The 25,527-nt window shown below is 48.9% G+C and overlaps 1 protein-coding gene across 3 annotated transcripts; it reads left to right on the plus strand.

Annotated features, from left to right (window-relative positions):
* The first annotated feature begins 525 nt into the window (after nucleotides 1-525).
* Nucleotides 526-24,838, plus strand: ift46 (intraflagellar transport 46 homolog (Chlamydomonas)). Of its 3 annotated transcripts, none has more exons than XM_070894560.1 (12): nucleotides 526-616; nucleotides 1,834-1,930; nucleotides 4,326-4,420; nucleotides 10,753-10,880; nucleotides 12,727-12,801; nucleotides 13,684-13,777; nucleotides 14,174-14,302; nucleotides 16,613-16,731; nucleotides 20,430-20,496; nucleotides 20,599-20,659; nucleotides 21,417-21,502; nucleotides 24,616-24,838. In XM_070894560.1, exons 1-12 carry the CDS (start codon nucleotides 593-595, stop codon nucleotides 24,706-24,708), a joined length of 1,068 nt encoding a protein of 355 aa, XP_070750661.1. In that variant the 5' UTR covers nucleotides 526-592; the 3' UTR covers nucleotides 24,709-24,838. The 3 variants fall into 3 exon arrangements, with proteins under 3 accessions (XP_070750661.1, XP_070750662.1, XP_070750663.1); XM_070894561.1 differs by having other exon boundaries at nucleotides 610-696; XM_070894562.1 differs by having other exon boundaries at nucleotides 611-674.
* The last annotated feature ends 689 nt before the right edge of the window (nucleotides 24,839-25,527 follow it).

Raw genomic sequence — 25,527 nt, forward strand, 5'->3', positions numbered from 1 at the left:
AGAGAGACTCAACCTGTGATCCCAATAAGACTTTGGGGGGGGGGGGGGGGTTATGTCATGTATTCTACCAGCATTGTAACCCATGTATAATCTGACCTAAGTTGTACACCGTGAGAACACTGACCACTAGGTGGGAGACACTCCTAACCTGGACCTTCAGGTATAAAAGGGGAAGCTCCACCCACCTTCATCACTTGAGTGCTAAAGAATAAAGGACAGGTCACAGACTGACCTTCTCTCAAGCATGGGCCTCGTGTGCATTTATACTGTGTAGTAAGGACCTATCATCACCATCAGGAAGTCCCATGGTGTAAATATAGGAAACGCAGCAGCCAATTTGCGCACAGCAAGCTCCCATAAACAGCAATTAAATAAATAAGATCAAATGTGACCAGTGAAAGTAAATGAACTGAAAACCAGGCATCTCCACTGTACAATTGCAGGTAGGTGCCGCTCCTGTGAGTGGCGCTGCTGCGGGAGGTCCACGGTCGGAACGCACACGGCGCCTTCTCTTGCCGGTTTTGAGGCTGATTGGTGAAGCGGCGGGCCGCGCAGGCGCGCCCAGGTGTCGCGGTGTTTGGTGGCCGGGTGAATGGCGGAGTCGGAGGGAGCGAAGGTAACCATAGCAACGCGGCCTGGAGCGGGGCCCGGTAGCCTGCGGGCAGGAGCCGAGGGTCAGTGCGAGGCGGCGATCAGGTTAGCGGCCCGGGGGGGGGGCACGGCAAGATCCCGGCTGTCAGTGCTCGGAGATCAGGCCGGTCATTTATCGCATTGCGGCCTGTGGGGTGCGGCTGTGCCCTCTGCCCCTCTCGGCCTGTGGGGTGGGGCTGTGCACTCTGCCCCTCTCGGCCTGTGCACTCTGCCCCTCTCGGCCTGTGGGGTGCGGCTGTGCACTCTGCCCCTCTCGGCCTGTGCACTCTGCCCCTCTCGGCCTGTGCACTCTGCCCCTCTCGGCCAGCAACAATCCGTTTGTCGGGAGCTTCCTGCGGTCTGATCATTTTCTTTTTCCAACAGCCTGAATATAAACCAAGCAACGCCTGGATTTCAGAATTCTCATCCTCGTTTACAAACCCCTCCCTGTCCCTGTAATCTCCCCCGGGGATGTCTGCGCTCCTCTAACCCTGCCCCCCTGATTAGAATCGCTCCACCATCGGTGGCTGGGCCTTCAGCTGCCTGAGCCCCAAGCTCTGGAACTCCCTCCCTAAACCTCTCCCTTTCCTCCTTCAAGACGCTCCTTAAAACACCACTTTGACCAAGCTTCTGGTTATCTGCCCTCATTTCTTCTAATGTGGCTCAATGTCAAATTTATTTTTTTTTGTCTTATAACGCTCCTGTGAAGCGCCTTGGGACCTTTTACTACGTTAAAGGCGCTATATAAATACAAGTTGTTGTTGATGTGCCAGGAGTGGTGGGTGTGCCATTATCCCAGGGGTTTACATGTCGGGGAAACCTCCTGATAGATGCAGGCTGGCAACTCTTTATTTTCTCCTCTGAAGACTCTCTCTGATTCAATACGGGTCCTGGCCGGCCACACATACCTCACCCAAGTGTCCATGGTTCGTGTGTCAACCTAACCTGAGTGTCAGCTGGATATTCAACTGTGGGAGATCGGCTGGATATTCAACTGTGGGAGACATCACAGCTGATCCCGATGATGTCTGCAGACTCTTGCCAGCATGAGTTACTGCATAATGTTCAGGGATGGAAACCTTTGCTGCCTTTTCCTCCCCTTATCCTTTAGCCCATAAAGTGCAGTACAAAAGATTGAATTGTTTCGTTATTTGAAACTAGTTATTTCATTTAAATTAAAAGAACCTTTTAATTTGTTTTCAGACAAAGCTCGTTATTAACCAGCCATATGATGAAAGTCTGGATGTGAATGATTCTGAAGAGGTAGCGAGCATCTACACTCCATCCCCCAGGCAGCCTGGTAAATACAAATGAATAGTAGCGTGTGGTGTGAGGGTGAGACAGAGGGAGGAGGGCACACAGGCCAGAATATGTTACATAATGGCAATGAACACTCTGGAATGTTACATGCAGAGTAATACATGGACGAACATGACTTAACGCAACAAATGCCAAAGTGAGGTTGATGAGAGAAATCGCCAGAGACAGTCACGAATGCAGATGTCAATGATATTCACTGCTAACTTTGATTTATTCTGTTTATGATGCTCATAAATGGAATAAACAAAATACTTGTTGGCTGAAACTGTTTGATATCGGAACCGTTCTCCCCTCCTCTTGCGAAGGCAATGACTCTTGAAGGAGGTACAGCTCCAGAGACAGAGTGCTTGCTGATGTTTTACCCAAATAGCTGTTCTTTATATGTGAGCAAGTGCTGACCTATTCACCGTAGGAGCTAACTCATGAGTCCAATTGCGTTCTCACTCAATCTCTATGCACACGTACTTACTTTGAACAGGAATCACTAGTTAATGATCAGGGGTTTTGATATTTTTCTCCTCCTACCCAAAGACTCCGAGTCCAGCTATAGCTCCCTTTACCCTCCTGAGTGAGTCCTGCTAACTTGGCACGTACTGGGGATTGAACCTGATGCCTACCTTTAGAGGGCATATAACGAAGGTTCACTAGATTGATCCCTGCAATCAGGGTTGTCCTATGAGAAGAGAATGAGTACATTGAGCCTATACTCTCCTGGAGTTTAGAAGAATAAGAGGTGATCTCATCAAAACATAAGATTCTGAGGGGGATTAACAGGGTGAGATGCCGAGAAGTTGTTTCCCCCTTGCTGGAGAGTCTAGAACTAGGGGTCACAGTCTCAGGATATTTAAGACTGAGATGAGGAGGAATTTCTTCACTCAGAGGTTTGTGAATCTTTGGAATTTTCTGCCCCAGAGAGCTGTGGATGCTCAGTTTTGAGTATATTCAGGCTAAGATCAATAGATTTTTGGACACTAAGGGAATCAAGGGATATGGGAATCAAGCGGGAAAGTGGAGTTGAAGTTGAAGATCAGCCATGATCTTATTGAATGGCGGAGCAGGCTCGAGGGGCCGTATGGCCGACTCCTGCTCCTATTTCTTATGTTCTTGTGTTCCTGTTCTGCGTTGCTCACTGAGGCGTCAGGAAATCCTCTCCAGAATGTACCAGTGTGAGCTGGGTGGGATTTATGAGTGCACGCTAGTCAGGACCCAAGGTGCCAAAGTGCTCAGATCTGGCACTATTTGCTACCCAGGCCCTGCAGTTACTGCAGGAGTGCTGGGCTCCTGTCACTGCAAACACACAGTAAATATTAAGCACTGCCTCTCCTTCCAGAGATATAAAACTGGTCTGCAGCATTTCAATTTGTTTTACTGGTCCTGCAGTGGTTGCATTGAACGGTCTTGAGCCTGAAAAACAGGTTGTCTTCCTCTAGAATAGCCCTCGCTCGCTTTACTACAGATCTGTAGGTGTACTGTAACAGTTTGAATTGAACCTATTGCCCCATTCCGATAAATACATCGGTGGGAAGAGAGTGGCTCTGCCTCATTGGTGTGTGCTGCTGAGGTCAGGGAAGAAACATAGAAACATAAAAAAATAGGTGCAGGAGTAGGCCATTCGGCCCTTCGAGCCTGCACCACCATTCAATAAGATCATGGCTGATCATTCCCTTTCCTGCTTTCTCTCCATACCCCTTGATCCCTTTAGCTGTAAGGGCCATATCTAACTCCCTCTTGAATATATCAAATGAACTGGCATCAACAACTCTCTGCAGTTGGGAATTCCACAGGTTAACAACTCTCTGAGTGAAGAAGTTTCTCCTCATCTCAGTCCTAAATAGTTTACTCCTTATCCTTAGACTGTGTCCCCTGGTTCTGGACTTCCCCAACATCGGGAACATTCTTCCTGCATCTAACCTGTCCAGTCCCGTCAGAATTTTATGTGTTTCTATGAGATCCCCTCTCATCCTTCTAAACTCCAGTGAATACAGGCCTAGTCGATCCAGTCTCTCCTGATATGTTAGCCCTGCCATCCCGGAAATCAGTCTGGTGAACCTTCGCTGCACTCCCTCAATAGCAAGAACGTCCTTCCTCAGATTAGGAGACCAAAACTGAACACAATATTCCAGGTGAGGCCTCACCAAGGCCCTGTACAACTGCAGCAAGATCAATGACACGTGGTTCTCTTCAGGCTGTGCGTGGCATTAAATCACTGGTGTGCAGCAGCAGATGGGATGTGCACTCACAGCAGTGTGAAACCAGTAATTATCCCTTCCAAATTAAGCCATGTAATGTACAGCATGAACCCGCTGCACGTTCACAGCCAAGACTGGAACCAAGACTTAAAAGATTTTCTGAACTTTCCTTCTGTTTGTTTTTAGCTGGTCCCAGGTCCAACCGTTCCCAGACCAGAATCATGGCCGATAACAGCAGCGATGAGTACGAGGAAGAGAACAGTAAGATAACATCCACAGAGGTAACGCAACGCACACATTCATGCTTGCATATTGTCACCACCCAGGCCGGGCTCTCCATGCACACATAACTGCAGTTACACACCTGCATTGCACAGGAGGAATGTGTGGCTCCAAGGTAACATCACCCTGGCTGGACTCAAACCCGTGCGCACGGTGCTCTTGCACAATGAAAGCCTGTGAGTGCACAGATTCCATTGTAGGCACAACGCTACTGGGTTGGATTTGGGTGCAAGCATGCTTTAAAAATGGAGAAGCCCAGTTGAAGGGTTAAGGCCCAAAGCCCAGGACAGCAACAAGGTTGAAAATAGTGGAAGAGAAGTCGAGACAATTCTGCAAGTGGTGAAGTGGAGTTGTCTTGATTCCACGTCATGTCTCCCACCAACTGGGATGCAGAACTTACTTTTTTCAGATCTGTGCGACTTACTCTCCAGGAAGCAGCGAGTTCTACACCCTGAGTACTTAAAGTCTGAGGGAAGTCATGTAACAGTAAGGCTGTAGATACCAGAACATGAAAATGCACAAATTCTACAAAGGCAATAGAATTCACCCCCTTCACAGCTCCACAAATACAGCATAAGGTTCCAAAACGCAATTGGATGGATGGTAGTAGTGTAATGACTAAGGTGATCGTTTACTCCCTGGGTTAGTGCTCAAAGCCTCCTTGTATCTCGACACTGACAGCCAGCTGTGAAAAGCTGGTCCGTTACATTGGCTGATGAATGGAGCCTCTTGCAGTCCTTCTCCATACATGGTGGAGCCCCCGTTTATATTGAGGCTATGAAAACATAAGAACATAAGAACATAAGAATTAGGAACAGGAGTAGGCCATCTAGTCCCCCGAGCCTGCTCCGCCATTCAATAAGATCATGGCTGATCTGGTCGTGGACTCAGCTCCACTTACCCGCCCGCTCCCCGTAACCCTTAATTCCCTTAATTCCCTTATTGGTTAAAAATCTATCGATCTGTGACTTGAATACATTCAATGAGCTAGTCTCAACTGCTTCCTTGGGCAGAGAATTCCACAGATTCACAACCCTCCGGGAGAAGAAATTCCTTCTCAACTCTGTTTTAAATTGGCTCCTCCGTATTTTGAGGCTGTGCCCCCTAGTTCTAGTCTCCCCGACCAGTGGAAACAACCTCTCTGCCTCTATCTTGTCTATCCCTTTCATGATTTTAAATGTTTCTATAAGATCACCCCTCATCCTTCTGAACTCCAACGAGTAAAGACCCAGTCTACTCAATCTATCATCATAAGGTAACCCCCTCATCTCCGGAATCAGCCTAGTGAATCATCTCTGTACCCCTTCCAAAGCTAGTATATCCTTCCTTAAGTAAGGTGACCAAAACTGCACGCAGTACTCCAGGTGCGGCCTTACCAATACCTTATACAGTTGCAGCAAGACCTCCCTGCTTTTGTACTCCATCCCTCTCGCAATGAAGGCCAACATTCCATTCGCCTTCCTGATTACCTGCTGCACCTGCAAACTAACCTTTTGGGATTCATGCACAAGGACCCCCAGGTCCCTCTGCACCGCAGCATGTTGTAATTTCTCCCCATTCAAATAATATTCCCTTTTACTGTTTTTTTTCCCAAGGTGGATGACCTCACACTTTCCGACATTGTATTCCATCTGCCAAACCTTAGCCCATTCGCTTTACCTATCCAAATCTCCTTGCAGTCTCTCTGAGTCCTCTACACAACCTGCTTTCCCACTAATCTTAGTGTCATCTGCAAATTTTGTTGCACTACACTCTGTCCCCTCTTCTAGGTCATCTATGTATATTGTAAACAGTTGTGGTCCCAGCACTGATCCTGTGGCACACCACTAACCACTGATTTCCAACCGGAAAAGGACCCATTTATCCCGACTCTCTGCTTTCTGTTCGCCAGCCAATTCTCTATCCATGCTACCATGCTAATACATTTCCTCTGACTCCGCGTACCTTTATCTTCTGCAGTAACCTTTTGTGTGGCACCTTATCGAATGTCTTTTGGAAATCTAAATACACCACATCCATCGGTACACCTCTATCCACCATGCTCGTTATATCCTCAAAGAATTCCAGTAAGTTAGTTAAACATGATTTCCCTTTCATGAATCCATGCTGCGTCTGCTTGATTGCACTATTCCTATCTAGATGTCCCGCTATTTCTTCCTTGATAGAAACATAGAAATAGGTGTAGGAGTAGGCCATTCGGCCCTTCTAGCCTGCACCGCCATTCAATGAGTTCATGGCTGATGATAGTTTCAAGCATTTTCCCCACTACAGATATTAAACTAACCGGCCTATAGTTACCTGCCTTTTGCCTGCCCCCTTTTTTAAACAGAGGCGTTACATTAGCTGCTTTCCAATCCGCTGGTACCTCCCCAGAGTCCAGAGAATTTTGGTAGATTATAACGAATGCATCTGCTATAACTTCCGCCATCTCTTTTAATACCCTGGGATGCATTTCATCAGGACCAGGGGACTTGTCTACCTTCAGTCCCATTAGCCTGTCCAGCACTACCCCCCTAGTGATAGTGATTGTCTTAAGGTCCTCCCTTCCCACATTCCTGTGGCCTGCAATTTTTGGCATGATTTTTGTGTCTTCCACTGTGAAGACCGAAGCAAAATAATTGTTTAAGGTCTCAGCCATTTCCACATTTCCCATTATTAAATCCTCCTTTTCATCTTCTAAGGGACCAGCATTTACTTTAGTCACTCTTTTCCGTTTTATATATCTGTAAAAGCTTTTACTATCTGTTTTTATGTTTTGCGCAAGTTTACCTTCGTAATCTATCTTCCCTTTCTTTATTGCTTTTTTAGTCATTCTTTGCTGTTGCTTAAAATTTTCCCAATCCTCTAGTTTCCCACTAACCTTGGCCACCTTATATGCATTGGTCTTTGATTTGATACTTTCCTTTATTTCCTTGGTTATCCACGGCTGGTTATCCCTTTTCTTGCCGCCCTTCTTTTTCACTGGAATATATTTTTGTTGTGCACTATGAAAGAGCTCCTTAAAAGTCCTCCACTGTTCCTCAATTGTGCCACTGTTTAGTCCTTGTTTCCAGTCTACTTTAGTCAACTCTGCCCTCATCCCACTGTAGTCCCCTTTGTTTAAGCATAGTACGCTCGTTTCTGACACAACTTCCTCATCCTCAATCTGTATTACAAATTCAACCATATTGTGATCACTCATTCCGAGAGGATCTTTTACTAGGAGATCGTTTATTTTTCCTGTCTCATTACACAGGACCAGATCTAAGATGGCTTGCTCCCTTGTAGGTTCTGTAACATACTGTTCTAAGAAACAATCCCGTATGCATTCAATGAATTCCTTCTCCAGGCTACCCCGTGCGATTTGATTTGACCAATCGATATGTAGGTTAAAATCCCCCATGACTACTGCCGTTCCTTTTTCACATGCCTCCATTATTCCCTTGATTATTGCCCGCCCCACCGTGAAGTTATTATTTGGGGGCCTATAAACTACGCCGACCAGTGACTTTTTCCCCTTACTATCTCTAATCTCCACCCACAATGATTCAACATTTTGTTCATTAGAGCCAATATCATCCCTCACAACTGCCCTGATATCATCTTTTATTAACAGAGCTACCCAACCTCCTTTCCCTTCTTGCCTATCTTTCTGAATCATCAGATACCCCTGTATGTTTAATTCCCAGTCTTGGCCACCCTGCAACCATGTTTCTGTAATGGCCACCAAATCATACCCATTTGTAATGATTTGTGCCGTCAACTCATTTACTTTATTTCGAATGCTGCGTGCATTTAGGTAGTGTTTTCATCCTAGTTTTTAAACCATGATTTTTAGTTTTGACCCTTCCTGCAGCCCTTTTATATTCAGTGGCCCTTTTTGTTTCTTGCCTTTGGTTTCTCTGCTCTCCACTTTTACTCATCTCTTTTCTGTCTTTTGTTTTTGTCTCCTTGTTTCCCTCTGTCTCCCTGTATTGGTTCCCATCCTCCTGCCATATTAGTTTAACTCCTCCCCAACATCACTAGCAAACACTCCCCCTCGGACATTGGTTCTGGTCCTGCCCAGGTGCAGACCGTCCGGTTTGTACTGGTCCCACCTCCCCCAGAACCTGTTCCAATGCCCCAGGAATTTGAATCCCTCCCTGTTGCACCACTGCTCAAGCCACGTATTCATCTGTGCTATCCTGCGAATCCTACTCTGACTAGCACGTGGCACTGGTAGCAATCCCGAGATTACTACTTTTGAGGTCCTACTTTTTAATTTAGCTCCTAGCTCCTTAAATTCGTCTCGTAGGACCTCATCCCTTTTTTTAACCTATGTCGTTGGTACCAATGTGCACCACGACAACTGGCTGTTCTCCCTCCCTTTTTAGAATGTCCTGCACTCGCTCCGAGACATCCTTGACCCTTGCACCAGGGAGGCAACATACCATCCTGGAGTCTCTGTTGCGGCCGCAGAAACGCCTATCTATTCCCCTTATGATTGAATCCCCTATCACTATCGCTCTCCCACTCTTTTTCATGCTCTCCTGTACAACAGAGCCAGCCACGGTGCCATGAACTTGGCTGCTGCTGCCCTCCCCTGATGAGTCATCTCCCTCAACAGCACTCAAAGCAGTGTATCTGTTTTGCAGGGGGATGACCAGATGGGACCCCTGCACTACCTGCTTTGTACTACTCTTCCTGCTGGTCTTCCATTCCCTAGCTGGCTGTGGATCCTTCTCATGCGGTAAGACCAACTCACTGCACGTGCCACTTATGTCATTCTCAGCATCGTGGATGCTCCAGAGTGAATCCACCCTCGGCTCCAAATCTGCAACATGGTCTGTCAGGAGCTGGAGGCGGATACACTTCTCGCACACGTAGTCGTCAGGGACACCGGAAGTGTCCCTGAGTTCCCACATGGTACAGGAGGAGCATAACACGTGACCAAGCTCTCCTGCCATGCCTTATCCCTTAGATATCCTTAAATTGGTAACAACAATGTTACAGTTTACTTACTGATATAAAAATAAAACGAAAAGCTACTCACCAATCACCAGCCAATCACTTACCCCCTTGGCTGTGACGTCATCTTTTGATTCCTTTCTACTTTTTTGCCTTCTCTCCCCGCTGTAGCTGCACAAGTCCCGCCTTTTATAGGCCGCTCCGACGCTGCTCCCGCCTCTCGCCAACTGCCGCTGCCTGTGGAACACCCGCTGGTCCTTTATAGGCCTCTCCGACACTGCTCCCACCTCTCACCCGCTGGGCCTTTATAGGCCTCTCCGACACTGCTCCCGCCTCTCACCAACTGGGCCTTTATAGGCCTCTCCGACACTGCTCCCGCCTCTCACCAACTGGGCCTTTATAGGCCTTTCCGACACTGCTCCCGCCTCTCACCAACTGGGCCTTTATAGGCCTCTCCGACACTGTTCCCGCCTCTCACCAACTGGGCCTTTATAGGCCTCTCCGACACTGCTCCCGCCTCTCACCAACTGCCGCTGCCTCAGCCGCTGATCACTTTCCGTAATTCCGAAAAGAAGGGTGAGAAGTGGCTGTCAGGCTCGTGTACGCGAGACACCTCAATCATGTGTGCCATAGCTGTGAGTGATGCCAACTCCTGGGGTGGGGGAGGGGGCCAATTTCAGGAAAAACTGGGGGAGATTCCTCTCCAACTCCATAAGGCAGTTTAGCGAATTTCAGGAGCTTGTGGTTTCCTGTGATGCATCACTTGGTCTCTCCCCATACATTCCACTGGTCCACCCCTCAGGAACTTGACTGGCCCCTTTTAGGACTGTAGCAGACCCACGCCCGCCACAACCACCAGTACAAGAAGTGCCTGGCCAATTGAGTCTAGCAGTCTCTCTCTCGCCTCTATCATTGATTGTGGACTTGACCGAACAGTTCAGCTGGTTTAGACCTTGAGCTGAGCAATGCAGTCCATCAAAGTCCCAGGTTCAGTCCTCATACTGAGTTAACTGGTCTAAGCTGAGGCTGTGGTAGGGTTGCTAAAATTGTCCGTGGCACCCTCTGGGTTAGAGAGAAAGGGCAATCAGCCAAGGTTCGTGCTCCTGATTACTATCCACAGACTCTTGTGAATGTACGTAAACAGGATCAGCCTCAGTTGTAACATTCACGGTCCAGGCTCTCACTGTAAATAATGGTTACACGGGCAAGGTACCAGAGACAGTCACTCCTCCAGAACTCCAAGAGTCAGTACTTCGAGAGGAGAGAAAATGAAGCAGAGTTCTGCTCGCGGATGAAGTAGGAAGGGGGTGGCTTTGGGACGAGAGTCCTTAGTGATGATGTATAAACATGATCCGCTCAAGTTAGTTCTCCTTCGAGATGGGCAGTCTTTGCACTTATTCAACAGGAGAAAAATAAAGGGTCAAAGCCCATGCAGCAAGGGTTTGTGGAGAACGAGGATGAGGAAGAAGATGAAGATTCGGATGACACAGATTCTGATGAAGACGATGAGGAGCACGGAGCACCACCAGAAGGGTGAGTCAGACCAGAAGATGAATGGAAATGAAAACCAAAGAGCTCTCCCTGGTGGCTTAGTGGGTAAATGCAGCACTTGGGGGGGACAAGAACACTGCAGGCAAAATCCTTAGTCAGTGTGGACCCAAGCAAGACATTCAACAACAAGTCTTTGCATTTAACATATACGATGTCTCAGGGCACGTCACAGAGAACTATGAGGGAATGGATGCTGAGATATGGGAGAGAATGAGGAGAGGCAACTGAAGGCGAGGTGAAAACGATGGGTTGTGAGAAGGAGCGAGGGGGTGGAGAGGCTTAGGGCGGGAGAGCCACAGAGGAAGGGCGGGGGCACTGAAAGCTCTGCTACGAATGTTGGGGTGAAGGGGAGGGAATGCACAGGAGGCCATGTCGGAGGACAGAAGGGTGCGGGAGAGGGGTTTGAAGACGAGTTCAAGCATTTTAAACTGGATGCGTTGTGGGGACAGGGAGCCAGTGTGGGTCAGTAAGGATGGGATGAGGGGACTTAGTGCGGGACAGGTGGTGGTCGGCTGTGCTTTAGACCAATTGGAGTTTATGGATGTTATAAATAGTTGTAATTAAAAAGGGCGTTAACATCTCCATTTATGATGGGCCCAGGTAAAAAGTGCCAATGTTATGAGGCACAGCATATCCTTTTAGCATCGGTTAAGAGTCTGAGAAGTAACTGAATTGTTGTGCAATCGCCACCACTGACACCGTCCACACTTATCACGGGCCTGTATCGGGCAAATGGCGCTGACCACTTGTCATTACCATAGGCGATTACAGAGATGCCATTTAAATGTGTTAAGCGTGCTGACTATTTTGTGCAGTTCAGTACTGTTTAACTGTCTGCGTATTTCAGGCAGAGTCAGCTTCAATCAGCTGCCTGCACCGTTGACAATTGCAGGAGTTATTTAATTGCTTTAACCTATTGTGGTTTTACCAAGCAGCACGTATGGCGGGAAAATCGCGTTAGCACCAGCACGTTGGTGTATGCAGTCGGAGATTGTACTTGCTCAGGGACTCTGGAGACCACCGTGCCTTTGCTGCGGTGCTCCTGGTGCCAGAAGCTGCAGGCGACAGGTTTTCGGGGCTGATTTTCCAGATCGGCGAAACTATAAACAGCCGGTGATTTTCTGCAGTCGGTATTTCCACTGAAACTTTTCTTTTTGAGCCCGTTTACAATTTCACTCAAAAGGCAGAGAAAACTATCCACCCACCGCTCACTATGTTGCCGGCACATATGCCTAGATTCTTTGATCGGCGTTCATTTAGCTCTGGCGTTAACCCCTTTAAAATAGCTGGCTTGGCGCCAGCTTCCATGTTTTTTGTTTCTTATACTAAATAATCTCCGTGGGTTCATTGGCATCAACCATACGGTTAGCTGACCTCGTATCCACTGTGTGCCTTTACCTGCGCAATGTCTAGGGCAACTGGAACAAGACCCAGGGGCTGAATAGAGAAGCTTTGGCACTGTGTCTGCTGTATCACATGCGGCGGTGGATGGATTGAATGCGCACCAGGCTGATGCTCAGCTGCAATCCAACAGGCAGGTTACTTATGCCAGAGCTAAGAAACTGTAATTACAGGATGAGACACTGCGACTGTTTTCACAAGAAGAGATTTAATGGAGGTTTTATAAGGTCATTTGGGAAAGACTTATTTTCTCTGGCACCTGAGTTTCTTGAGCCCTGTTCTTATTGGCAGATTCTCACCCCACTGCTTCGCGGATTCATCGTGATGTCATTTACTTGGTTAGTTGTGTGATGTCGGGTCCTAGTATTCCGGTAGGATCAGTGCACTATCCTGCTGTCTATAACCTAGAATGTGTTCTCTCTTTCAGTGCATATGACCCTGCAGATTATGAGCATCTGCCCACCTCCAATGAGATAAAGGAGCTCTTCCAATATATTACACGGTAACAGCCAGCCCATGATTCTCTTCATTTGGATACCTGTGTCTATATAGATGCTTTTATATTCCAGCGACAGTTTTGAGAGAGTGGTTCTATACCAGCGACAATTCTTCCCACCTGCCTCTGTTCTCCAACACGATCCAGGTAGAAGTGGAGCTGCTGAATCAGTGACGGCTCCTGAGATTCGTGGAAAAGTGGATTTCCACTGCCACAAGTTGGCACTTTCATATTAATAGCTGCAGCCAGCGGCAAGTGGCTGACTTACTGTGTACCTATACACATTCCTAACTCACTGTGTACCTATACACGTTCCTAACTCACTGTGTACCTGTACACGTTCCTAACTCACTGTGTACCTGTACACGTTCCTAACTCACTGTGTACCTGTACACGTTCCTAACTCACTGTGTACCTGTACACGTTCCTAACTCACTGTGTACCTGTACACGTTCCTAACTCACTGTGTACCTGTACATGTTCCTAACTCACTGTGTACCTGTACGCGTTCCTAACTCACTGTGTACCTGTACACGTTCCTAACTCACTGTGTACCTGTACACGTTCCTAACTCAGAATGGTTAGAATGTGGAACTCGCTTCCACAGGAAGTGGCTGAGGCAAATAGCTTTGATGCTTTCAAAAGGAAACGAGATGAGTACATGAGAGAAAAGGCAATAGAGAGAGATGCTGAATGGCTGAGATAAGGTGGAGGGAATGGGAGGAGGCTGGTGTGGAGCGTAAACACCAGCACGGACTGGTTGGCTGAATGGCCTGTTTCTGTGCTGTATATTCTAATGTAATTCAATGTATGTATCTAGCTTCCCCTTATGCTATTGAACAAGTGCTGAGAATTGGTTGTGACTTTGAATGTGCTTGTGTGTGACAGGTACACGCCGCAGTCCATCGAACTGGACCATAAACTAAAGCCGTTCATTCCTGACTTCATTCCCTCAGTGGGTGACATCGACGCCTTTTTGAAGGTACAGAAGGAAAATATGAAATTTATTACAATACATAGTTCCCCCTTCATTCTTGTTTTCCTAATTTAGTTTTAACTTTATAGGGATTTTTGTTATTTAATCCACTCTAACCAAATTTTTTCTCTTAAAACACTTCTCATTAGTTTTTGGCTGTTCCACACGTCCTAGAAGCACATCAAAGTAGGTTGTTGACAAACTAGTTAGCTGGTCAGCATGCTCATGGCACCTGGTCACAGCTGGACAAGTTCATTCATCTGTGGTGCGTTAAGGGTTTCAACTGCTTCCTGACTCCAGCCCTACCAGCACACCATCGGGCGATTGAATCAAATTATGGTGTGAACATTTATTGCTATGATCTCCCCTGATTTGTTGAGTTATTTCCCATGTGACCTGCAGGTACCGCGGCCTGATGGGAAGCCTGACAACCTGGGCCTGATCCCGTTGGATGAACCTTTTGCGAAGCAGTCTGACCCAACTGTACTGTCACTGTGGCTGACGGAGAACTCGAAGCAGCACAGTATCACGGTAAAGAGATGGGCAGCGTGTTAATCAGGGCAATACCGCCTCTGCTGGGAGCCAGTGCTGTCGTAACACCATCAATTAACCCAACCGCCAAAACCCCAACTCCGTGTTCTTGCTAGGAATTCAGGAAAGTGTAATGGCGATTGGGTGAAATTTCTACAGTGCGTCTGCTTATACTGCGGAAATTATCCAGCAGCATAATTCTAGATTCTGTTCTTGCAGACTAGTGTCTAGCGAGAAAGAAAAACGTGCATTTCTATAGCATCTTTCACAACCTCAGGACAACCCAAAGCGCTTTACAGCCAATGAAGTACTTTTGGAGTGTAGTCACTTGTAATGCAGGAAACGCAGCAGCCAGTTTGCGCACAGCAAGCTACCACAAACAGCAATGTGATAATGACCAGATAATGTGCTTTAGTGATGTTGATTGGGGAATAAATATTGGCCAGGACACCGGGGTAACTCCCCTGCTCTTCTTCGAAATAAGTGCCATAGGATCTTTTACGTCCACCTGAGAGGGCAGATGGGACCTCGATTTAATGTCTCATCCAAAACTCAGCACCTCCAATAGTACAATAAGTGTTAGCTGTGGCTCAGTGGGTAGCACTCTCGCCTCTGAGTCACAAGGTTGTGGGTTCAAGTCCCACTCCAGAGACTGAAGCACAAAAAATCTAGGCTAACACTCCAGTGCAGTGCTGAGCGAGTGCTGCAATGTTGGAGGTGCTGTCTTTCGGATAAGACGTTAAACCGAGGTCCCGTCTGGTCTCAAGCAGACGTAAAAGCGCCCATGACATTATTATGAACAAGAGCAGGGGAATTGTCCCCGGTGTCCTGGGGCCAATATTTATCCCTCAACCAACATAACAAAAACAGATGATCTGGTCATTATCACATTACTGTTTGTGGGAGCTTGCTGTGCGCAAATTGGCTGCCACGTTTCCCACATTACAACTGTGACTACACTGCAAAAGTACTTAATTGGCTGTAAAGAGCTTTGGGACGTCTGATGGCCGTGAAAGGCGCTATATAAATGCAGGTCGTTTTTTTTTTTTCTTTCTTTTCAGTCCTGCACTGGAGTGTCAGCCTAGATTTTTGTGCTCAAGTCGCTGGGGTGGGTCATAGTGAGAGCGCTTTGAGTTGTAGGGTAAAGTGCTGGTGGTTACAAGTCTCTCACGAGGAATCTCACTCCCCCAAAAACCTGTTGATGCTAGGGGTCAGTTGAAAATTTAAAAACTGAGATTGATCAATTTTTGTTAGATAAGGGTATTAAAGGTTACGGAATCAAGGCGAGTAGATGGAGTTAAGATACACATCAGCCATAATCTAATTGAAAGGCGGAACAGGCTCCAGGGGCTGAGTGGCCGCCTCCTGTTTCTATGTGGGAGAAATTTGAGAGGATGAATTTAGAGCATCGTGCGAGAAATGTAAATTTCATGTGATTTTTCCTTTAATGTATCGGTGCCAGTACGGTGAATCTGCACAGTGCTGGCATGGCAGCATGTGTGGCTCTTGTTTGGTCTTGCAGTCAGTTCAATAAATACCAGGAACCAATGACAGCGTTTAATACTGTATGTGCAACTTAAATGCAGTTAAATTTAATGGTTCTTATTAACACATTCCCTGGTCATGGGATTCACGGGAACAACCTGGCAGGTCCGACAAAGCTGGGAAAATTCAGCCACATTACCTGCGCCAGTGCTCCCAGTGGAGACAGGATACGGTGAATTGAGATGCATTGTGTGATGTAAATGACTGCCAGCATCACTGTTTAGACTTGCATGTGGTCACATGGGTCAGGTGCCAGAGGAAAAACAATACCCCAGTACAACAACAATTGAATTTATATCACACCTTTAACGTCCCAAGGCGCTTCTCAGGTGCGTTCTCAGACAAAATTTGACACCGAACCCCATAAGGAGATAGTCGGACAGGTGACCAAAAGTGTGGAGCGTCTTTCAGAGACTAGGCCTAGGCAGCTTAAGGCACGGCCACCAGTGGTGGAGCGATTAAAATCGGGGTGCGCAAGAGGCCAGAATTGGTGGACAGCAAAGTTAAGGGTTGTAGGCCTTGAGGAGGTTACAGAGATAGGGAGGGGCGAGGTCATGACAGCATTTGAACACCAGGATGGGAAATTTAAATTTGAGGTGCACGTCAGAGACTTGGAGAAGGTGGGGAGGAATATAATCAAAGTCCTGTAACTGTGCATGTGCCTAAATCCAAGGTGGTATGGGTGTGGTTCAAGGTTCCTGTAATGGCCTCCGTGGCTTTAAAGTGCCTGTAAGGTTGAGTTACCATTCCTTTCTTTCCGAACAGCAATTGAAGGTGAAAAGCCTGGAGAATGCAGAGAAGAATCCAAAGGCTCTTGATAACTGGATGGACAGCATCAGCGAACTGCACCGCTCCAAACCACCCGCTAACATTCACTACACCAAGTGAGTCACGACTGTCCCCCTCCCCACCGATATCATCGCTTTCTGTCCCTGTTGCTGGGTTAATTCAGGATCCCAACAATAGCGTGATTCTGTGCAGTTGCCCCTCAGTTGTGGTATGGGGGACATTGCGCCATACTGTGCAGCATGGATGTGGTATCTGAACGCTCTGTGTTGCCTGCTGCCATGAATGTTTCCAGGAGTTCCTCTGATGGCTCAGTATGATTATCCAGCCAGCAGCTGAACTGCTCTGAGCAGAGAGGTCCCCAATTGGATTGACCCTCCCCACACTCAGTGTTGAGTTTGTGATTTCAGCCGAGCAGTAGGCTCCTACAGTTAGCATCAACACTGTGGGTTAGGGAGGGGAAAATGAGTCCGGGATCCCGCTCCTGATCACTATCCTGCTGGAAAGTGCGCAGACATTGAGTGAGGACAGGATTGGGGCGGAATTGAATAACCCGTTGACAGTCACTGGCTCATCGTCATCATAGGTAGTCCCTCTAAAAGTGAGTTCTCAGGTGACTGAACAGTCCAATACGGGAATTACAGTCTCTGTCACAGGTGGGACAGACAGTGGTTGAAGGAAAGGGTGGGTGGGGAGTCTGGTTTGCCGCACGCTCCTTCTGCTGCCTCCGCTTGATTTCTGCATGCTCTCGGCGACGAGACTCGAGGTACTCAACACCCTCCCGGAAGCTCTTCCTTCACTTAGGGTAGTCTCAGGCCAGGTGCCGGTGGGGATGTTGCATTTTATCAAGGAGGCTTTGAGGGTGTCCTTGAAATGTTTCAGCTGCCCACCTGGGGCTTGCTTGCCATGTAGGAGTTCCGAGTAGGGCGCTTGCTTTGGGGGTCTTGTGTCAGGCGTGAGAACAATGTGGCCCGCTCAACGGAGCTGGTCGACTGTGGTCAATGCTTCGATGCTGTGGATGTTGGCCTGATGGAGGACACTGACGTTGGTGCATCTATCCTCTTAGTGGATTTGCAGGATCTTGCGGAGGCAGCGTTGATGGTACTTCTCCAGCGCTTTGAGGTGTCTACTGTATATGGTCCTTGTCTCTGAGCCATACAGGAGGGCAGGCACCACTACAGCCCTGTAGACCATAAGCTTGGTGCCAGATTTGAGGTGCTGGTCTTCAAACACTCTCTTCCTCAGGCAACCGAAGGCTGCGATGTCTGCCTTTGCTGATAGTAGGTTCCCGAGGTATGGAAAATGGTTCACATTGTCCAAGGCCGCACCATGGATTTTGATGACCGGGAAGCAGTGCTTTGTGTGGGGTCAGGTTGGTGGAGGACCTTTATCTTACGGATGTTTAGTGTGAAGCCCATGCTTTCGTACACCTCGGTGAAGATGTTGACGATGGCTTGGAGTTCCACCTCTGAATGTGCGCAGACGCAAGTGTCGTCCGCGTACTGTAGCTCGATGACAGAGGATAGTACTACCATGGATCTGGCCTGGAGGCGACAAAGGTTGAACAGGTTCCCATTGGTTCTGTAGATTTGCTCCACTCCAGTGGGGAGCTTGTTGAGCGTGAGATGGAGCATTGCAGCGAGGAAGATCGAGAAGAGCGTTGGCATGATGACACAGCTCTGCTTGACCCCGGTCCGGATGTGGATTGGGTCTGTGGTGGATCTGTTGTCGTGGAGCAGGTGGAGGATGGTGACAAACTTTTGGGGCAACCAAAACGGAGGAGGACGCTCCATAGTCCCTCACGGTTGACAGTGTCAAAGGCCTTTGTGAGGTCAAAGAAGGCCATGTACAAGAGTTGATGCTGTTCCCTGCATTTCTCTTCTAGTTGTCGCACTGTGAAGATCATGTCCGTTGTACCTCTTAGTGGACGGAATCAGCATTGTGACTCTGGAAGGAGTTCTTCAGCCACAGGAAAAAGACGGTTGAGGAGGATTCTAGCGATGACTTTCCCAGTGGCCGACAGCAGGGAGATTCCTCTGTAGTTACCGCAGTTGGTTTTGTCCCCTTTTTTGAAGTTGGTCACGATTACTGCATCTCGGAGATCTCCTGGCATGCCCTCCTCCTTCCAGATAAGAGAGATAAGCTCATGCATTCGTGCATCTCCGTCATAATTTAGTGCCTCAGCGGGGATTCCATCTGCTCCTGATGCCTTGTTGTTCTTGAGCTGGCGGATGGCCTTTTCTACCTCGTGCAGGGCTGGGGTTTTGCTGAGATGGTGGCGGGTAGCATGTTGCTGGATGGAGTCGAGGACACTGGTGTCAAAGGCAAAGTCTCGGTTAAGGAGATCTTCGAAGTGCTCCTTCCAGCGGGTCCTGACTGCCTCAGTGTCTTTAATGTGTGTCTCCCCGTTCTTGGTCAGCAGTGGGGTGGGGCCTTGGGTGCTTGGGCCATAGATGGACCTGACTGCGGTGAAGAATCCTCACACGTCATGGCTGTCGGTCAGCTGCTGAATCTCCTGTGCTTTCTCCACCACCATCTATTCTTTAGGTCGTGGGTTTTTTGTTGGACCTCGGCCTTCAGCCGCCTGTAGAGCTGCTTTATTGCTCCCGAATTGCCCTGCGCTTGCGGCTTATTAACTCCTAGATCTCCTGGTCGTTCTCAATCAAGTCAGTCTTGGTTGAGTGACCGAGTGTCTCTTTGCAGGCGCTGGTTATGGTGGCCTGGAGGGCAGACCAGGCGCTGTGGGCATTCTGCGTCTCAGGGTCATCGAGGGTCGGCAGATTGGCAGTGAGGCGCTGGCTGTATAGGGCTTTCTTAACTGAGTGCCCCGGCATTGAATTTTCTGCGATATTGTTTCTGTTGCCATCACTACTTTGGGGCTATATTAATGTTGATGATGGAATGGATGAGGCGGTGGTCTGTCCAGCAGTCATCAGCTCCTGTCATGGCGCGGGTGATGCGCATGCTTGGAGCGAGGGTGTTGCCACGATGCCTTGTACTTGTCCCTCCAGCGGAACAAAGTGTTGGTGATGACAAGGTCGTGTTCCAGGCATTTTGTCAGGAGCAGAGTACCGCTGGAGATGGTTTTCACTACCCGCCTCTGCCAATCACGCCTCCCCAGAGGTTCGTGTCCTTACCGACTCTGGCATTGAAGTCGCCAAGGAGGATCAGTTTGTTGTCCGTAGGGACTCGGGACATGGATTGTTCGAGGCTGGAGTTGAATTCCTCCTTGGTCTCATTTGTTGCGAGAGTGTTGGGGCATACGCGCTGATGACTGTGGCACACTGGTTCCGGGCTAGAGTGAGCTGGAGAATCATGAGATGTTCGCTTATCTCACAGGGGGAGTCTCTGAGGCGGCCGACCAGCTCATTCTTGATGGCGAAGCCAACTCCATGGAGGCGGCGTTCTTCTGGTTTTCCTTTCCAGAAGAGGGTGTAACCACCAGCTTGTTCTTTGAGCTGGCCTTCCCCTGCCCGTTGGGTCTCAGTTAGGGCGGTGATGTCGACAGTCACTGGCTTGGCTCACATAGGAAGCATGGTGGTGCCTGAACCTGTGGAACTGTACCCCACAAGACTCGGTGCCTTCAGGAGAAGAGGGGGATAAACCCTCACCTTGTAGCTATGAGCACTTGTGTGTCCGTGCAGTCATCTGCAAGGTCCTGTGCAGGTTGCTCACTGGCTTTTACATTGTAAATACCGCGCATGCACAGAAATGTAGAGACCGCGCATTAAAAGAAACAGAGCAGCTTACAGAGAACATTGGCAGTGAGTTGTACTTTGTTCTCCCTTCCCCATAGGCCAATGCCTGATATCGACGCGCTCATGCAAGAGTGGCCACCAGAGTTTGAGGAGCTGCTGGGAAAGGTGAGTGAGTCCAATCAGGACTTTAAACTTGTACCTTTTATTGGTATTGCAAGTGTGAAATATCTCTCTGTGGCTAAATTAAGTACCTTCCTTTCAACCTAGGTGAGCCTGCCCACAGCAGAAACCAACTGCGACCTGCCCCAGTACATTGATATGATCTGTGGTAAGCACAAGCTGTTAGCGTTAAATGATATATTAGGTAACTTCAAACATCCTGCAGAGGTATAGAATGTCAGCCACAGCGTGTGTCAGAGCTCTGCCCATCTACCGCTTGCAATTGGGTGACAATCCAGATTGAGGAGATGCCGTGCTGTGTTCTGTGCCAGACCTTACATTTACGTATTCGCCTCTGCTTCTCTCAGTCCAACAATTTCCTCAGCCACAGCAGTGGTCGGGGTGTTACAGTTAGCCTCAGCCCGGGCAAGGGAGAGGCACTGGTCGGCAGGGTCCCTGCTACTGATCTCTGCCTAATTTCCCCCAGTAGAAAGTGTGCATGCGTAGACGTCGTTCAGAACCAGGCGTGTCAGTGATGCTCCCCCCATGGCTGAATAGCCTGCTGCAACTCACACAAAGAATAGCCGATTGGAGAGGTACTGAAGGACTGACAGTTCCCATGGAACTGTACCTCAGCAAGATTCAGTGCCAACAGGGAGGAGAGGAAAACTGCCTACATCAGGAATTTTCTGTGGGAAGATGTAGAATAGAACAAGCCCCTGCCCCCCCCGTACTGCCTGCTGTACTGAGGTGAGGGTCCAAGATCATGTCCAGGCTATTGTGTCAACAGCTCTACCCGTCACAGCTAATCCGAGATTCTTCATGACATCATTGGCTTGGACTCCGAGGAAATGTCCCATTCGATTGGCTGCCGACACTTAAATATTTGTTGTTTTGAAAATATTTATGTTCTCCTCCTTCCACAGCAATACTGGATATCCCTGTGTACAAGGACCGCATCCAATCCCTGCATGTGCTTTTCACCCTCTACTCTGAGTTCAAAAACTCACAGGTAAGAGATGCCAGGATAAGGACTGAAAACAAAGAGCCTTACTGTTTGTCTTTGTATGTCCTCACAGCCAGCATCACCTCACAATCTCTAATCCATGTCAGGCAGAGTGATGCCAAGAATGGTGCCCTCCCTTCATTCCCCCCCCCCCCCGCCATCCTACAGAGGAGGCAGCTGTGGCTCAGTGGTGCCAGTTCTCACCTCTGCATCAGAATGTTGAGTTCAAGTCCCACTTCAGAGACTTGAGCACAAATTCCAGTCTGACAAAAGGGTGTACTGAGGGAGCTCTGTACTGTCGGAGGGGCAGTACTGAGGGAGCTCTGTACTGTCGGAGGGGCAGTACCGAGGGAGCTATGTACTGTCGGAGGGGCAGTACTGAGGGAGATCTGTACTGTCGGAGGGGCAGTACTGAGGGAGATCTGTACTGTCGGAGGGGCAGTACTGAGGGAGCTCTGTACTGTCGGAGGGGCAGTACTGAGGGAGCTATGTACTGTCGGAGGGGCAGTACTGAGGGAGATCTGTACTGTCGGAGGGGCAGTACTGAGGGAGCTCTGTACTGTCGGAGGGGCAGTACTGAGGGTGCTCTGTACTGTCGGAGGGGCAGTACTGAGGGAGCTATGTACTGTCGGAGGGGCAGTACTGAGGGAGATCTGTACTGTCGGAGGGGCAGTACTGAGGGAGCTCTGTACTGTCGGAGGGGCAGTACTGAGGGTGCTCTGTACTGTCGGAGGGGCAGTACTGAGGGAGCTATGTACTGTCGGAGGGGCAGTACTGAGGGAGATCTGTACTGTCGGAGGGGCAGTACTGAGGGAGCTCTGTACTGTCGGAGGGGCAGTACTGAGGGAGCTCTGTACTGTCGGAGGGGCAGTACTGAGGGAGCTCTGTACTGTCGGAGGGGCAGTACTGAGGGAGCTCTGTACTGTCGGAGGGGCAGTACTGAGGGAGCTCTGTACTGTCGGAGGGGCAGTACTGAGGGAGCTCTGTACTGTCGGAGAGGCAGTACTGAGGGAGCTCTGAACTGTCGGAGGGGCAGTACTGAGGGAGCGCCGCACTGTCGGAGGGGCAGTACTGAGGGAGCTCCGTACTGTCGGAGGGTCAGTACTGAGGGAGCTCCGTACTGTGGGAGGGGCAGTACTGAGGGAGCTCTGTACTGTGGGAGGGGCAGTACTGAGAGAGCTCTGTACTGTCGGAGGGCAGTACTGAGGGAGCTCTGTACTGTTGGAGGGGCAGTACTGCGGGAGCTCTGTACTGTCGAAGGGGCAATACTGAGGGAGCTTTATACTGATGGAGGGGCGATACTAAGGGAGCTCTGTACTGTTGGAGGGTCAGTACTGAGGGAGCTCTGTACTGTGGGAGGGGCAGTACTGAGAGAGCTCTGTACTGTCGGAGGGCAGTACTGAGGGAGCTCCGTACTGTGGGAGGGTCAGTACTGAGGGAGCTCTGTACTGTCGGAGGGGCAGTACTGAGGGAGCTCTGTACTGTCGGAGGGGCAGTACTGAGGGAGCTCCGTACTGTCGGAGGGTCAGTACTGAGGGAGCTCCGTACTGTGGGAGGGGCAGTACTGAGGGAGCTCTGTACTGTGGGAGGGGCAGTACTGAGAGAGCTCTGTACTGTCGGAGGGCAGTACTGAGGGAGCTCTGTGCTGTTGGAGGGGCAGTACTGCGGGAGCTCTGTACTGTCGAAGGGGCAATACTGAGGGAGCTTTATACTGATGGAGGGGCGGTACTAAGGGAGCTCTGTACTGTTGGAGGGTCAGTACTGAGGGAGCTCTGTACTGTGGGAGGGGCAGTACTGAGAGAGCTCTGTACTGTCGGAGGGCAGTACTGAGGGAGCTCCGTACTGTGGGAGGGTCAGTACTGAGGGAGTTCTGTACTGTCGGAGGGGCAGTACTGAGGGAGCTCTGTACTGTCGGAGGGGCAGTACTGAGGGAGCTCTGTACTGTCGGAGAGGCAGTACTGAGGGAGCGCCGCACTGTCGGAGGGGCAGTACTGAGGGAGCTCCGTACTGTCGGAGGGTCAGTACTGAGGGAGCTCCGTACTGTGGGAGGGGCAGTCCTGAGGGAGCTCTGAACTGTCGGAGGGGCAATTCTGAAGGAGCGCCGTACTGAGGGAACTTTATACTGACGGAGGGGCGGTACTAAGGGAGCTCTGTACTGTTGGAGGGTCAGTACTGAGGGAGCTCTGTACTGTCGGAGGGGCAGTACTGCGGGAGCTCTGTACTGTCGGAGGGTCAGTACTGAGGGAGCTCTGTACTGTCGGAGGGTCAGTACTGAGGGAGCTCTGTACTGTCGGAGGGGCAGTACTGCGTGAGCTCTGTACTGTCGGAGAGTCAGTACTGAGGGAGCTCTATACTGTCGGAGGGGCAGTACTGAGGGAGCTCTGTACTATCGGACGGGCAGTACTGAGAGAGCGCTGCACTGTCGGAGGGTCAGTACTGAGGGAGCGATGCATTGTCGGAGGGGCAGTACTGAGGGAGCGCCGTACTGTCGGAGGTGCCATCTTTCAGATGAGATTTTAATCCGAGACCTCATCTGCCCTCTTAGCTGGATGTAAAAGATCTCACGGAGATTAATTTGAAGAAGAGCAGGGGAGTTCTCCCCGGTGTCCTGGCCAATATTGAACCCTTAATCAACATCATTAAAGCAATTTATCTGGTCATTATTAGATTGCTGTTTGTGGGAGCTTGCTGTGCACAAATTGCCTGCCGCATTTCTTACATTACAACAATGACAACACTTCAGAAATTCTTAATTGGCTGTAAAGTGCTTTGGGACGTTCTAGGGACTTGAAAGGCGTTTTCTTTCTGAATTGGTCCTTCAGTCCTCGTTGAACTGTAATCTCAGTTATTCTGGAAAATAAACACAGTTCTATGGTTCAACAGGTTTACAGTCATCTGTCTCAGTCGTTCTGATCCTGCATCTCACTCCCCTAACACCCAGTTCTTGGCAGTCCTTGTTCCAACCTGACATGTCTCTCATTGTGAGTACATTGGGTTAAAGATGTAACGTTTTCTGACATGCACTTGTCCTGAAGGGGGCAGTGGTCAGAGGCAGGCGTTTGCCTGTCGTTACAAGCACTTGCAGTCTCCATCCAACAGTTCTCATCTTCTATTTGCAGCATTTCAAAGCGCTGGCAGAGGGGAACAAGGTGAGCAGCTGTGATGAGCCTCCATTCCACAGTGCAGAAGTGGACACGATAACATTCGACTGAACATCTCTCTGACTCAAGCTTCACAACCTTTCATTCTAAAAAAACACCAAGTTCTTTTATTTTTCTATTTATTGTATAATTTTTTCTAATAAATACTATTCTGAGCAAGGTTTTTTTTAGCTCAATAACACATCGTGTCTAGCACTGGGGTTTTTCTCGCCTCGTGTCTGGGTCTGTTGTAGACTCATCATTGATTGGTCAACACCTCCATTATCGTATCATGTGATTACCAGGATGGGAGACAGAGAACTAGATGAACCTTGGTCTTTTTTCATCTAGCAATTCCTATGTTATTACAGTTGATGATCCAAATACCACGCTAAGATTCCCTAATAACCTGTTCTCTTTCAAGGTAGTTGTCCAGAGCATCTCTAAGATTTCTTCCAGCATTTGCCTATAACCAAAGGCAAACTAATGGATCTATAATTTCCTCGTCTGACTCACACAGCACAGGCCCCATTTCTTTGAGCTCCCTCGAGTGAATAGCGTTGGGGGGCCATGCAGCCTAATCTGTTTTTAAATCACCGACTCTAGCCAAGTCTGTATCCGCTGTATCTATTTTGACATGTTCAATTATAGCATATGTGGTATTCCTGATAACCCAACATTATCTTAAATAGTGAAGACTGATATAAAGACATTTAAATCCTATGCCATAACCTGGGACTCCACCCAAATCTGCCCTGTGGAAACATCTGCCCAGATTGCCCTACAGAGCCCTCAATGGCCCTATACAATCTTCTATACAATCGCCAGAGGAAATAATTTCTCTGAATCTACCCTATTGAATCCTTTTGTCATTTTAAACAACTCGATTAG

The sequence above is a fragment of the Pristiophorus japonicus genome, chromosome 11, assembly GCF_044704955.1.
Source record: "Pristiophorus japonicus isolate sPriJap1 chromosome 11, sPriJap1.hap1, whole genome shotgun sequence".
Classification (NCBI taxonomy): Eukaryota; Metazoa; Chordata; class Chondrichthyes; family Pristiophoridae; genus Pristiophorus; species Pristiophorus japonicus.